This window comes from Uloborus diversus, chromosome 1, assembly GCF_026930045.1.
Source record: "Uloborus diversus isolate 005 chromosome 1, Udiv.v.3.1, whole genome shotgun sequence".
Classification (NCBI taxonomy): domain Eukaryota; kingdom Metazoa; phylum Arthropoda; class Arachnida; order Araneae; family Uloboridae; genus Uloborus; species Uloborus diversus.
The window spans coordinates 181,097,433-181,113,855 of record NC_072731.1 but is presented as its reverse complement, the minus strand read 5'-3'; the positions used below and the strand labels follow the sequence as shown (position 1 = coordinate 181,113,855).

Below are 16,423 nucleotides of genomic sequence, written 5' to 3'. Positions count from 1 at the left end.
AATGTGAGAAATATCGAAGTAACCTTATTCGTTTTCTATCTGCAGTTAATTTTTACATATCAGGATAGTATAAAGCCTAAAAAATAAACAACACTTTTTTTTTCACAGAATAATAGCTAAAGATTCTAATCATTAAAGCATTTTATGAGGGTCTTTCGAAGCATTCTTGTACTGTGCAAGAGCACAGTACAAGAATGCTTCGTTACAGACTAACTATCTTTTGGTAAGCAGAAAAAAGGGAGCATACATGTAGACCACACATTTGTTTTATGGCTTTAAATAACGCCTTTTAAGATGCTTTATATCGATAAGGATCTGCGATGCTTGGGTCCTGGGGGATTCGTAGCAGTGGATTTCTGTTGGACAAGGGAGGAAAACTATCATAAATTTTATGCAGTTAGACTACAGAGGTCCAATTGCCGTTACTTACATGAATCGAAGAGTCATTTGGATCAGATTTTTGCATTAGTGAACAAGTAATTTTGAAGCGGCAGCAAAATTGGATATATTAAATCAAGGATCTTTTCAACAGTAGGTTACTCGTTTCAGTTTTCATTTTCTTTTTATTGCGAAAATATTTTCCTTCATGTATAATCTTAAATTATAGAATTACAATCTATGATTCATAATTAATGGCATTATGATCTATGTGCTGCGAAATGAAATGATATTGCAAAATTTTCGACAATACATATGGTTAAAAAAACAACGTACTCAGATAAATTGAAAGGTCTTGTGTTATCAATTGAAAACTATTATTTTAAAAAGTAAAAACTACTAAGATCAAGACTGTCCTTGAACTATTTTTTTTTTCATCGTCCCTCTGTTTTTAATATGATTGGTAGTTTTTATGACGGCTCTGTCTAGGTCGGTCGCGTCAGTTTTCAAAAACAAAATCTGACACTCAAAAAAGTTCTCGAAACTTTAAGACAACAATGCCATAAAAATGAATAGAAACGTTTAAAATGTTCGTTTTTGCTATATATATACTTTAAAAATATAACACTTTGGACAGCGAGAATTTCTGAAATGAATTTTCAGAAATTAGATCCTGATTTAAGAATGTGGAGGAAAAAATATCATTACGAAGAACCCTCTTGTTTTCTTATGCTAACAAAAAAACTTGTAATTTTAATTTTACTTTAAAAAAATAAGGAATTCTTAAATGAAAAAAGGAGGCAAGGGGAAATTGGACATGGTCAAGAAATTTATTTGTTCTCCTTTTAAACTGAAATCTTTGAGTTTTCTTGCAAAAGTTTTATTGATTAATCAAATCAATTCATTTATTCCTTATAATGGTCGCAAACAATAATAGTAATTTTAAATGTATATCCATGCATAAAAAATGATTTCTCAAATAATTTAATTTCAAGCTTTTCCCAATAGTTTCAGTGTTATTAAAATGATATTATTTATTACGTATTGCAAAAAGGCGATCAGGTGCACTGGATGAGTTAGAGTTCGATTGGTTGTATTTCCCCTCAAGATATTTGCTATGACATGATCATGTTACTAATAAATAAATGAATAAATATAGGATTTGAAAAAAAAAATCAGACTTTAAAAATAGATTTTAAGGACTCTAGATATTACTTATGTTTTATTTATAAAAAATATGTCTTGCAAACATTAAGAAAAAAAATCATGATATTTTAACTCATTTTCATGGCAGCAGTTTATAGCATACATAAGTCAATTTCATTACAAATGCATAATTCGTATAAAATTTGACATTTGAGATGTGAGATGCAAAAAAAAAAAAAAAAGAAAAGAAAAGAAAAAGAAAAAACAAGCAACACTATAAGTACAAAACAAATGCGTAAACATAATTCGAATAATCTTTTGATTTTGAGGACTGAAATCAATTAATCACTAATGTCATGTCTCATGTTATATCCGCACTAAATTCTCCATCTTAATTACTCTTTATTAATTTTCATTTTTGATAAATTATAATATTTCTTGATTTACCCAATTTGTAAAATCAAGTTTCCCCTTCATGACTGAATTCCTTTTTTGTATTGCTATTCATCCAAAAACATACCTTTTTTTTTAAAAGTACATTTATAGAAACTAGCAATGGCCTGATATTTATTACCACTCGCTCCTACTCTCAAAATAATTGCATAACTAAAATGCTTTAAAAGAGCACCATGCAGAGATGCAAAGATTTTTAACAATCCAAAGAAAAAAATTTACTTATGAAATGATATTTTTAATTTATTCTTTTTGAGTTTTGAACTTTAACACAATAAAGTGGAAAAAAAATATTTTAAAACAGTCTTTGAAAACGGACAACAATTTGAATTGTCATGTACATACATCTCTTTTTAATTTTAAATTGCAGAAGCATTTTGTCGAAAATGACAAACTAGCATATGCAGGGACAAAACGAAAAAAAAAACCCTGAGCATGAATATTGATCGCACGGAGAAAACCTCGTCAGCTTAAAGAACCGACAAATTCATGTAATAAAATGATAGCGTCATGTTTTAAAACAACAGCAGATACCAGTGAAAAAAATTCAATCGACAACACAAAAAAAAAAGTATCTCTGCAAGAGGTGTTGTTACTTAATGCTATTGAACTAGTGAATGATGCATTTCAGAAGAAAGACGAACAAGCAATGAATTTTCGGAAAAAGTTTCTGTTGAGAAACATTTAGCAAAACTTCTCATTCTTCGAAATTAAAAATTATTCCCCCCAACCGCCCCCGCGACGTTATTCAAATTTTCAGGGTGTATTTTGGTGGTCTTTCCTCTCTTTTTTTAGGGGAGTCTCTTTCTAGGGGGTAATCATTAATATTTAAGGGGATGTACTAACACTCTTTGGGGGGAGGGGGGAAGTCTCTTCTACTATTTTTGAACTTGCAAAAAATATGACTTCTCGTTTAGACATTTTCAGCAACAAAAAAGGGCTTTATTTGTTTCTCAATGATTTTTTATCCTTTTAAAATGGTCGCACTAAATCTTAATTTCTTAGATATTATGGAGGCTCAGTCGGCGCCCTTCAACTCAGCTTTCCCGCGCCCTGTCGATCACCCAGTCCGGCCCTGCTCGTGTATACCCGTATATGTATGTATGCACACTTATATATGCGTATATACGTCTACTTTACACATATGTACTCAAGTATGCACGTATTTTCTTGAGATACAAGTGCATACGAGCATATGATGGTCGTTTATACGCGTATATACTCGTATACACATGACACGTGTATACACGTGACACGTATGTACTCATGTAGACACGTATACACTCCTGTAGGTAATCACGTATACATGCTTATGTACTCGTATATATACTTATACTCGTATATACACGTATATACTTGAGTAGGCACGTGCATGCATATATCTGATGTATACATGTATCTGCTCATATAGGAATGTGTTTACTCGTTTATAACACGACACGAATATATTCGTACACGCATGTACTCGTGAATATACTTGTAACTATAAAAGCAACAGAAATGTACAAGTTTAGGGTTATTTATAATGATTTTGCTTCTATTTTTAAATATAACCACTTTACTCCATGCTATGACCACTTTCCCCCACCCCATGGGGTAAAGTGGTCATAAAAACATAGGGAAAAGAAAGTGCTATAAAACTACTAAAATCAATGTTTTTCTTCCTAAAATTCAATGTAACGTGTTCTTTAATAATGCAATGTAAAATAACAATAAAAAAAATTGAAGTGTTTAAAGAATTTGTTGTATTTATTATCCACCTAAGCTGAAAACCTGCGATTTTATGACCACTTTACCCCACCAAACCCTACTGTATTGAGTTGAGGAAAGCCTTCGAACATGGATCTAAAAAGCTCATAACTCGCTTTTTATTCTACTTAGAAATTTCGAACAGGTGCCATCTTCAGCAGAAAAATCAGAGCTTTCGATGGACATATAATGTAAATATGTGCAAGTATTTTTTCATCCCAATATTAGAGAATTTATACAAAAATTGTGTTTTATTGCCCCCCTAAGGGGTTTTGCCCCCCATAACGGGACGAAAACTATCCTATGTGTTATTCTGATGCATAAGCTATGTTATTGTAAAGTTTCATCAAAATCCGTTCAGTAGTTTTTGCGTGAAAGAGTAACAAACATCCATACATCCATACATCCATACAGACAAACTTTCGCATATATAATATTAGTAAGAAGACAGCATATTTGAATAACGATATAAATCTTTCATTCGTAACTTTTGATGCTTTTCTGAAAAAAATATGAACGAAGCATGGTTACACTGGATTTTATGTTTTGTTTTTGCGCCAACTTCAAAAATTATGCTTAAAAGCATTATCAATGGTGTTTAAAAAATAAAATTATTTTTCTCTTTTTAGAGCAACTTTGAAGTCGGTTCTATTTTTTTTTCAAAATTTTTTTATTCACATTACGTTTTCAAAATTAATACGATTTTTGTACAAAGTTATGAAATGTGGCAAAGAAACAGTATGCTTTCAAGCATATTTTGAGATATTTCAAATACCGTTATTAATACCGGTATTCCGGTATCACGTTTAAAAAATACCGAATACCGGGACTGAATTTTTGGTCCGGTGTTGCAATCCCTATGTATACCCAGTGGTGTTACGTGAGTTGATGGAGTCTGTGCCGATTAATGCTTCTTCATTGAAATTGTTGTTATCCATGGCCCCATGAAAATGTTTGTAATAATTTCTTGTCTTAATGTTTCTGCGCTCTCAACAATGAAATTTTTTTGAATTAATGCTACGAATATGTTCAATTACTTCACCTAGTGGTACATTTTCCATAAACACTAATAAAGATTTTGATCTATCAAATGGATATGAAAACACGTTTTCACCAAATTTATCACAAAGTACTGATTTTACTACTCGATTTTCGATCACTGCATCTTCTATATTAGTAAGCATAGCCAGTCGCTAGGAAGCACAAATGAATGAGTTGAAAGTTTGTCCTTAATTTCCTCCACCAATGAGTCAAAAGCATAACAAGGTATTTCTTAGTCTGGTCTTTTTTCTTCTTCGAGGTCTTCTAGCAACGTTTGTGATACCTTATTACTTCCATAGCTAATTCCGCCGCTGAAATTTCGGAACACAAGTAAAGTTGCTTATCCTTGTTCTTCGTTAATTTTCCACACATTAAACATTTCCATTGTTTCTTTTTTGATACGCATTCCCTAAAGTGGACGTTAAATCCCGGTTATCACAAATTTGCCATTTCAACTGCGCTTGCGCGCGGACTTAGCTTTTTGGACATTCTGTTTTAAGATTTTATGTTCCTCTTTCTAGGCTAGAGAGCCAACAAATTAATGAATGCGATTAGAATATTTTCACAGCGATTTCGTGATCTATTATATGAAACTACGGATATGAATACCTGATAATCTTTATAATGTAAAGGGAAAAGTGACACTTTAATATTTATTGATTTGAAAATATTTACATAACGCACTATACTTCAAAAATAATTGGAATATGAGTACAGATGTCCGTCTTTTGCGGATATTTTACGTTAGGCGTAAATAGCAGTATTATGCATTTTTATTTAGGTTGATGGTTCAGCTTTGTATTAGAAGTGATGCTGCAATTCTACTACGCTCTTCTGAGGTTCAAAATTTGGCCCTGAAAAGGGCCATTGATAGAAAAAAAAGACTCCGAATCCATTAATAATTAAGACTCAAAACTCAATCTTCACCGAGGCCTAAAAACTAAACCAGAGTTAGCTTTGTGATTTCTAATTTTTATCTGTTGCTATCTCATATTTATTAACAAATTTAAAATGTTAAATTAATATTAGCAAGATTTTTGAAATCAGCTAAGTCCGCGCGCAAGCGCAGTTGAAATGGCAAATTTGTGATAACCGGGATTTAACGTCAAGTATTCCCTAATCCTTACATAATGAACGAGAATTTCGATACAGGGAAACACTTGTTTTACTACGGAAGTTGAAAAAGAGACTCTTTTTTTTGAGCAATCATGATTGCTTATTGTTCTCACCTGAGAGTTTTGAATTCCTATGATTTTATTCCCCCCCCCCCCCGCCTCCCTCTGCAGCACCACCGTCGGCCGGCCGCATCATGATGCTGCTCCTCTAGCGAAAACCATCTCCAGGTTGCGTCACTTGCTTGCCTACACTTACACATACACATATACCTACACACATATACACCTACACACACAACCTCATACAGACACCTACACATACACACAAAACCATATACAGACAGCTACACACACACACACAAACACACAACCATCCACACATAAACATACCCCCCACACACAAACACACAACTGCCCACACACACACAAACACACTACTACTCACACACAAACACACAATTTGGATGCAGGATAACACATATCTCTCTTGAATCTTCCAGAAATGAGTGGGAAAGAAATTTATTTTCAGCTACTGTCTTGGAAGGAACTGTAAATAATTCTTAGTCGCTATCATGCACATCAAGCAGGGACTTCATTAAATGACTCGAAACGTATAGAATGATAAAAGTTAAGAAGCATTAAATGCACTTGGAAGGGAAAACTGAAAGTTCGGGACTTCATAAGAAGTGCACTGCTAAGGACAGCGAGTCTAGTTGTTTTCCCAGTGTATTGACAAATTGACACTATGCTGGCAGTAAAACAAGTTTTAAAGAATTTGTTGGAGGATATGAAAGATGAGAATTTGGATGCAGGATGACACAGTTCACTCTTGAATCTTCCAGAAATGAGTGGGAGAGGAATTTATTTTCATCTACTGTCTTGGCAGGAACTACAAATAATTCTTGGTCCCTATCATTCACATCAAGCATGGACTTTATTAAATGACTAGAAACGTATAGAATGATAAAAGTTAAGAAGCATTAAATGCACTTAGAAGGGAAAACTGAAAGTTCAGGACTTCATAAGAAGTGCACTGCTAAGGACAACGAGTCTAGTTGTTTTCCCAGTGTATTGACAAATTGACACTATGCTGGCAGTAAAACAAGTTTTAAAGAATTTGTTGGAGGATATGAAAGATGAGAATTTGGATGCAGGATGACACAGTTCACTCTTGAATCTTCCAGAAATGAGTGGGAGAGGAATTTATTTTCGCCTACTGTCTTGGCAGGAACTACAAATAATTCTTGGTCCCTATCATTCACATCAAGCATGTACTTTATTAAATAACTAGAAACGTATAGAATGATAAAAGTTAAGAAGCATTAAATGCACTTAGAAGGGAAAACTGAAAGTTCAGGACTTCATAAGAAGTGCACTGCTAAGGACAGCGAGTCTAGTTGTTTTCCCAGTGTATTGACAAATTGACACTATGCTGGCAGTAAAACAAGTTTTAAAGAATTTGTTGGAGTATATGAAAGATGAGAATTTGGATGCAGGATGACACAGTTCACTCTTGAATCTTCCAGAAATGAGTGGGAGAGGAATTTATTTTCATCTACTGTCTTGGCAGGAACTACAAATAATTCTTGGTCCCTATCATTCACATCAAGCATGGACTTTATTAAATGACTAGAAACGTATAGAATGATAAAAGTTAAGAAGCATTAAATGCACTTAGAAGGGAAAACGGAAAGTTCAGGACTTCATAAGAAGTGCACTGCTAAGGACAGCGAGTCTAGTTGTTTTCCCAGTGTATTGACAAATTGACACTATGCTGGCAGTAAAACAAGTTTTAAAGAATTTGTTGGAGGATATGAAAGATGAGAATTTGGATGCAGGATGACACAGTTCACTCTTGAATCTTCCAGAAATGAGTGGGAGAGGAATTTATTTTCGCCTACTGTCTTGGCAGGAACTACAAATAATTCTTGGTCCCTATCATTCACATCAAGCATGTACTTTATTAAATGACTAGAAACGTATAGAATGATAAAAGTTAAGAAGCATTAAATGCACTTAGAAGGGAAAACTGAAAGTTCAGGACTTCATAAGAAGTGCACTGCTAAGGACAGCGAGTCTAGTTGTTTTTCCAGTGTATTGACAAATTGACACTATCTGGCAGTAAAACAAGTTTTAAAGAATTTGTTGGAGGATATGAAAGATGAGAATTTGGATGCAGGATGACACAGTTCACTCTTGAATCTTCCAGAAAAGAGAAGGAGAGGAATTTATTTTCGCCTACTGTCTTGGAAGGAACTGTAAATAATTCTTGGCTGCTATTATTCACATCAAGCATGGACTTTATTAAATGACTAGAAACGTATAGAATGGTAAAAGTTAAGAAGCATTAAATGCACTTAGAAGCGAAAAACTGAAAGTTCGGGACTTCATTAGAAGTGCGCTGCTAAGGACAGCGAGTCTAGTTGTTTTTCCTGTACTGACACTATGCTAGCAGTAAAGCAAGTTTTAAAGAATTTGTTGAAGGATATGAAAGATTTGATTCTTGACCAGAGTTGCCAGATTTAAGAACAGTAAATACGGGACAGGCTTCGAGGAGTAAAAAAAGGGGGGGGGGTATTTTTGAGGTTGAAGGCAATCATAGGTTATGTATTTTTAAGTAGTGATAAACAACCAAGTTATAATAGCTTTCCATAGATTTCTCTTAGTATGTTTATGGGTGAACACATTTTTGAAGGAACTCTAACTCAAAGAATAAAGCAAGCAATAGAACGAAGTTCAGTAAACATAGCGACGTTGATAGGAACAGGTGCTAATTAGTTTTTTACTTGCGTTCGTTATAAGTTAAACGATGCAATCGAAAAAATTTCTTGTTAAATGTGACAACTTTATCTGAAATAGTAATGCAATTAATCGTGCAGCAAAACTTGTTTTTTAATGCCATACCAGCCAATGGAGAAATCTGAATGAGTAAAATAATTTTAATGCATCATTTGCCACTCATCGCCTTCATTCATATCTTTTTGTGCAACTAAACTATTAAGCACTTCCTTTATTGTTGAAAACTCATCGTATAGATGATCTACTGATACTTTATTTTCAATATGTAACTGTTCTACATTAACTGACAAGTCAGAAAACTACTTTATCCATTAAAGCCATTGGTCTTAAAACAAAAAGGGGATTTTTATCTATGAAATCAAACCACTTTCTCGTGTAATTCAGAGCTATTTCAAAAAATTTCTGGTATCCTTCAGTCAGACATTGTATTTTTCTACCGTCTAGATGTTTTAAGGTTCTAGTGACGAACGATTCATAAAGCTTATCTTCAAATCTGCTCTCTAGCTGTTTTACCAAATGTGTCATCTTTACTAATAATAAAGCTGAAAGACTCTCTATCCGGATCTCTGTCTGTCAGGATCTCTCTCTTTCCGGATCTCTGTCTGTCTGTAAGGATCTCTGTGACGCGCATAGCGTCTAGAGAGTTCAGCCGATTTTCATGAAATTTGGCACTAAGTTAGTTTGTAGCATTGGGGTGTGCACCTCGAAGCGGTTTTTCGAAAATTCGATGTGGTTATTTTTCTATTCCAATTTTAAAAACAAAATTATCATAAGATGGACGAGTAAATTACGAAATTATCATAACGTGGAACCGTAACATGGACACAAGCCAATTGACGAGAAATTCATCAACCATTATTTGTAAATATACAGGCGGACCAAATGACCTTTTAACTTTCTACTACGGGCAAAGCCGTGCGTGTACCACTACTACTATCATAATGTTATCAGCTGCAGTTGTAGATTCATTTTAAAGTTTTTTACTAGCAACTTCAAAAACGTTGTACACATTATTAAGAAAATGGAAAACTAATGCAAACTTATTGGTTTCATATGTTTGAGTTGCACTTTCTTCACTTGAAAGCAATAATTTTCTGAGGGGCTTAGGGATGGATTCTCCCTCGATTATAAAATAATTCATGAGAGAACGCCAAGATTAAGTAGAGTCGATCTACAGCAGGAGCTAAACTTAGTCATCGAGTCGGGATATGTTTTAGTAGCTTAGGTTAGCAAACTCAAGAAACTCCTTCGCGTCATTCCACTTAGTTGCAGATCTAGAAAAATGTGAATATATTTTTAAAACAATAGTTTTGATATCAATTTCTAAAACAACAACAGCATGGCGAAATGCAGTGTGTTAACTATATGAGCTTAAACACCCTGACTTAAGTAAATTTTTCTTTTGCTCTCTAAGTAGGGTATATACTGACCGCTTTGTTTGAAAATTAACGTTAGTACTGTCGGTTGAAAATGATGAAACTGATCGTAAAGCCAAGTCTGACTCAATCAAGGCTTTAGTAAGAGTCAAGCAGTTTACTATAGAGTCAGCCGTCTCGGAACTTTTTGCTCTTTGATTTTCTTATTGCTCTTTATTAAACTTTTTTTAAAAATTTTTCTCCCTTAAAATAATGTCTCGTTTTATACAATATTGTTATTAGTTAGAATACGGGACTTTAGCCGTTCCGTATGGAAGTTCCCCGGGACGCGGGATAATTTTTCAAAATACGGGACTGTCCCTTGAAATCCGGGACGTCTGGCAACCCTGTTCTTGACCCACAATAACGCAATTCTGTCTTGAATCTTCCAGAAATGAGTGTGAGAGAGGAATTAATATTTGGTTACGGTCTTTGAAGGTACTACAAATAATTAACCGTAGTCATCATGCGAAATCATGTGTCATCGTATCAAGTGAAACCTTGCCACGACTAAGGCCCGTATCTATACAGCTGCTCTAACCACAACTAGAGCAATGACGGTCACTAAACTTCATGTTTGCTTCAGAGAAGCCTTCCTTCAAAATTCTCATTATGATTACCATTAATATTACTGTTGTACGGCAACGAATTTTCGTAACAATAAGTCTTTCATTTTTACTTTCTTCTATATCTAATATATAGAAGAAAGTATTGGATTCGTGCAAATTTTCGAATTTCGAATTTTGACGGATTCGAACGTTTTGAGGTGTGCTGAGTCCATTTCGACCATTTTTGGAAAATGTCTGTCTGTCTGTCTGTGTGTGTGTGTATGTGTGTATGTGTGTGTGTGTATGTATGTGTGTCACGTCTGTGTGTGACCAGTTTTTTGTGGCCACTCTACAACAAAAACTACCGCATGAAATCGAACGAAATTTAGTACACATATGTGCCCCTATGTGAACTTGTGCCCATTAGTTTTTGGCGCGAATTCCTCCACGGGGGGTGGAGCAATGGGACGTTTTTCGAGTTACGCGTGCTTGCTATTCCTCAGGAAGTAACTGGCGGAATCAAACAAAATTTGGTCCATATGTTGGTATTAACAGGAACAGGTGCTGATTCAATTTTGGTGTCAATAACTCAAACGGGGGTTGAGCTATAGAACGTTTTTTGTCGTCAATTGTGACTGCTGTATCTCAAGAAATAATGAACGGAATGAAAGAAAAATTTATCGGCAAGTAGCCCTTAGTGGGTATAAGAACTGATTTTATTTTTGTGTCAACAGCTAAAAAGAGGGTAGCGCAATCACCCGTTCTTTTTTTCTATTTTGAGTGCCCTATCTCAAGAAGTAATGCTACGTTCTGGTTGAAATTTGGAATATATGTGAATCCATTTGTAAACAGGCTTTGGTTCAATTTTGAAGCCGATCGCTCCAAGAGGTGTTGATTTTTTTTTTTTTTTTTTTTTTGCGAATAAAAATATTTTTATTAATGCAACAATAAGAAAGATAAATCGTAATAGATTGTCGTCTGCGTATTTCTCGTGATTTTAATTGTATGGAAATGATAGGAAATATTATCTCAATGATTTAAAATTTTTAATTGTTGCCATCTTATGTTTGTTAACAAATAAAATATTTGTAGTTAATTCAAGCAAGGCTTTTAAAATAACTTTCAATTTTCGCTCTTTGCTTTGCTTTTGCAATAATTCAGACATTGGGATGGTCGTCAAGTTTTTGCATGTGTAATTTTGTTTTTGTTGGGAATATTGCTTCCTCGTCAAGCATGGGGAGGGATCAGAAAAAAAAAGAAAAATATAGAAGAAAGTTTCGTGATGGCCACAACATACTAGTTTCATTTAACTAGAAAGTCGGCTGTCAAGGTATGACGGGTGAAAATTGTTTTTACATTTGAACGAAGCCATTGCCTGTTTGGTCATATTTTGATAGCTGAAATTGTAACCCTAACTCTAGTGGATAAACCCTAAACTTCAGTAGGTAGTGGTTATTTTTGATCATTTTTTCGTTTCTTCATTTCCTTGGAATGACCCAGTCTTACCAGTAAAACAGTTCAGTAACCGGATCGAGTTCAGCCTTGTCACAATAAAACCTTTCCCTGGGTGTTAAACTTTACCAAAACATATTACCAAATTATCATGCCGTGACGTAAGTTTCATTGTTGAAACACGCGGGTTACTCGATCATCGGCTATTATTTATATGGGGACAGGGAAAATGAAATTTACTGTTTTTTTTGCGCATCTCTTTTTCTAAGGAACAAATATGCTCAATTAAAGGTCAAGTTGGTACCGGTATGAACATATAAACGTCTCCTTCTTGAATTTCGTCCAAACGGGAAAAAAAGAAATATATGCTATATTTGATGCACTTAAAATTATAGTGCCCCGGTCCACGAACCTGTGGGGGACATAGCAAAGCCTTTGATTGTGACACGTATTTGTAGAAAAAGCGAAAATTTTAATGACTAGTGGCACCCGCACGGCTTTGCCCGTAGTAGAAAATTAAAAGGTCATTTAGTTCGCCTGTATATTAACAAACTAGTCGACCCGTGCGGAACTCCGCACTGCACTTCGAATCGTTTCATAAGGCATTTCGCTCTTTAAAAATTTCAAAGAAAGAATATTAGGAAGAAAAACCGAAAAAAGTAAGCGCACAAGAGAAGGCATGTAATTTGAAGACATCAGTAACAAAACCTCGTTAAATACAACGTTGTGATAATTTGATCATCGCTCCCCTTTTGGTTGTACGTATTTTCAATGCAAATATAAATATCATTAAAAGTGTGGCTGAGTGACACGTGAAAAATCAGTAATTTTGCATGTGAAAAAACAGGTTGTGGCAAATGCAGTCCTGCCCATGTGAGCATCTGACGAAAAAAAAAGAAACATTAAAGAGATATTTAGTGGCACGGATTCGAACTGGCGCCATTCTTATTAACAGTACGACGCTCCAACAAATCTAGCAACTGCGCCTTCCTTTTCGAATGCTATTCATTGAAGGAATGCGTAATAAAACACAGTAAAAAAAAAGCTTTTTGCCGAAAAAAATATAATAAGATCATACGTCTATGTTTTGTCATTAGCCAGCATGATACGATTTAAAATTATTCGTAAAACATGGAATTTGATTACAGAATGAGGAAGATCTCACGTAGCGATTGAAACAAACATTCTAGAGAAGTAATAAATTCGATTGAAAAAATAAGTGTTTTTATTTTTGAATATTCAACAATTTCCCATAGCAGGCTTCTTTAACCTATACGGCTTAAATGCCCGCACTTGTTTTTCTTTTAATCGAACACTTAAAATTCAAAACCAAAACCATTTGAACTGAGTCCGTTTTTTAAGTGTAATTTTTCGAACGTAGACAAAATGCTTTTTTTTTTTTTTTCAGCCGAAAGCAGAGGAGTAGAAAATGATTTTTTACTAATGAAATTGATAATAATTTTAATGTTTTCTATCGTATTCGAATAAATAATTAAAGATTATTAAACTCGTAGTTTTAATTTGGCGTAGTATTTTTTCATTTGTACAAATTTCAAACACTGCTATTAGAAAAATCTACATTTCAGCATACAATGAAAATGTTTTTCTGCACAAAAAGGATTCCTTTGAGGTATATCTACTTTTTTTTATGCTTACATTATGCTCAGTGGTCTGAATGGATTCAAAGCTTTAAAAAAAGGGAAGAACACCCTTTGATTAGCAGTCAACTTATCTGAATGATAACTGTAGCCTGCATAAAGGAGTAGAAACACCAAATAGCATTTCCACTGCATTTATTTTATTACGTGTGTTATCTGTTGTATGTTATGAGTACATATAATGCGTAATATTAATGTAAATTTGCTATTATGTCGGACAGCCCAAACTGGCCCGAATTTCAGACAGTTTATAGCCGAACGCTCTACCGGAAAAAAATAACCCGCAGGTTAATTTTAAGTTTTTTTTCTTGCCGAGAAGTGTTTTTATTTTTGAAAATTTTTACAATTTGTTACCGCAGGCTGTTTGAACCGTTATGGCTTAGATGGCAGCACGTGTTCATCATTTAACAGCACGGTTAAAATACAAAATAATTTGAACTAAGTTCTTTTTTAAGCGTAGCTTTTCAAATGTAGTAAAAATGTGATACGCTATTTTTTTTTTTGCAAAAAGAAGAAAAATATATATATTACCCTTTAAATTGAGGTAGTAATTTTTTTATTTGTACAAAGAGTCAAAAACTCATTAGAAGAATCTATATTTCAACATACGATTTATTATATTTTACTGAACAAGAAACAATTCCATTGTAGTCTGAAATCTTAAACCTGATACTTATATTTTCGCTTACATTATGCTTTAATTTTCTTATCGGAGCCAAAGCTTTAAAAAAAAAAAAAAAAAACCTTACAATTGAGTATTATTTTAGCTCCGTGTTGCATCAAGTTTTCATAACAGCTAGGATCGTTTCTATCTCATGTATTCCCTCATATTTGTTACTCATTGTTCATGTAATGCGCGATATTTTTCTAATTTTTTGGTGCAGATTATCCGGATGTGGGCCCGAACACGCATTCTCCTGGTTACCAGTCGAACGCTCTGCCGATCAAGCTATTCAGCTCTGTCGGTAACAGTGCAAGTTAAAGTTATACATTTAACTGGAAACCTCATTCTGGTTCTTTAAAACAGGTTTTTTTGCCCGAAAAAACAATTTTTAGACCGTGGGTCTATTTTTCGTCAGTAGCCTGCACGATAAGCTTTAAAATAAGGTGTAAATCAAAGAAATCGATCAAGAATTGAGAAAAATCTCGCGTAGAAACCAAAAACAGGCTACAGAAATAATATATAAGGATAATGGAGGATGAATTTCTCGCCAATTGGCTATGTTAAATGGCTCGCCCATGTTACGGTTCCACGTTATGATGATTTCGTAATTTACTATTCTACGTTGTGATCATTTGCTCGGAAAAAGTTTCTTAAAATTAGAATAGAAAAAGAACAAAATCGAATTTTCGAAAAATCGCTTCGAGGTGCACACCCCCCATGCTACAAACTAATTTTGTGCCAAATTTCATGAAAATCGGACGAACGGTCTAGGCGCTATGCGCGTCACAGACATCCTACAGACAGACTTTGAGCTTTATTATTAGTAAAGATAAAGATTACTACTTCGACTATTTGGAAATCGTTTTGAATTAAAAATTAAAAATTATTGTAGACATTCGAAAAGCTCAGACAGCCGCTAGGAAGAAAAATAAAAATGTTGTAATGTAAAAGTTGACTTTGTTTTTTTGCGTATTAAGTTTTTATATTATGTAAAGAAATATTAGCGGCCACAAACCCAAGTGCTAATCAAACCCTGAACCCAAGATGAGGCTCTGATCGATATGATATGAATTATTTCCGTGTCTTTCTTTGTCTTGCTTGTTGCTTAGCGACGTCAGCGAGATGACTCCTTTGCAAGTGAAGTGCAGATTTGTTACTATTATTATACAAGTGGATCGCGTCTTAGACGTACATTAATATATTTTGCTTTGAATTGTGTAAAAATTTTTAAATTTAATGATCTGTACAGACTTTCATCAAAAATGAACCAGAGTTTGCCATTTATACCAGGATATTCGTTTCGAGCTGAAGTAAGCAATGTGTTTAATTTTACGATTTATAGTAAGTTGGTAATTGAGATGTTTTTTTTAATTCAGACCCGTAATGGAAAAATAATTTAAAAAATTTATTTTGTCGGTTTGCATGTGAACTATTAACAAGTTTTAACCTATTCTAAATTGTATGTCTAATAAAACTGCTCTGAGAAGGTAAAGCGCAGTATCTTCAGAAATGAGTTTCTGGGAGAAATGCGTTTTGACTTCCATACTAATGATTCGGAAACGTTAGAATTTGATGCTTTTTTTCGTGCTTTCTTTTCAACGGAAACCAAATAAGCAAGCTTGTGCAATAACGCTAAAGTAAATAGATGACGAAAATCCGAAAGAAAAGAGAGAGAGAGAGAGAAAAAAAAGGTACTGCTCTTTGTTTGCCTGGCAGAAAAGATCATTCCGGCAACTTTTGGCTTCTTGGCGAGAATGAAACTTTAATGGCTTATTTAACTTATTTTGGCGAATAATTTTAAATTTTAATGTTTTTAACGGCCTAATTTAATTTATTTCGTGGAATTTTTATGGGACTTTCGAAATGGCTGTAGTGCCAAGATTTTCGAAAACTCTTCACAACCACGATACCGTAAGTTTGTCTAACTTTATTAGGAAAATTACATTGACAAGTTTCAGAAAAATTCCTCTTTGCAGCAGAATTTAGTACTATATGAAAAGAGGTG

At 34.0% G+C, this 16,423-nt stretch overlaps 1 protein-coding gene across 1 annotated transcript in view; it reads left to right on the top strand.

Annotated features, from left to right (window-relative positions):
* Positions 1-15,680: 15,680 nt before the first annotated feature.
* LOC129217465 (EF-hand domain-containing protein 1-like) overlaps positions 15,681-16,423 on the top strand; it is a 54,667-nt gene continuing 53,924 nt past the window's right edge. Inside the window, 1 exon segment of the mRNA XM_054851771.1 lies at positions 15,681-15,728. Within this exon segment, the coding sequence (XP_054707746.1) occupies positions 15,681-15,728 (48 nt within the window).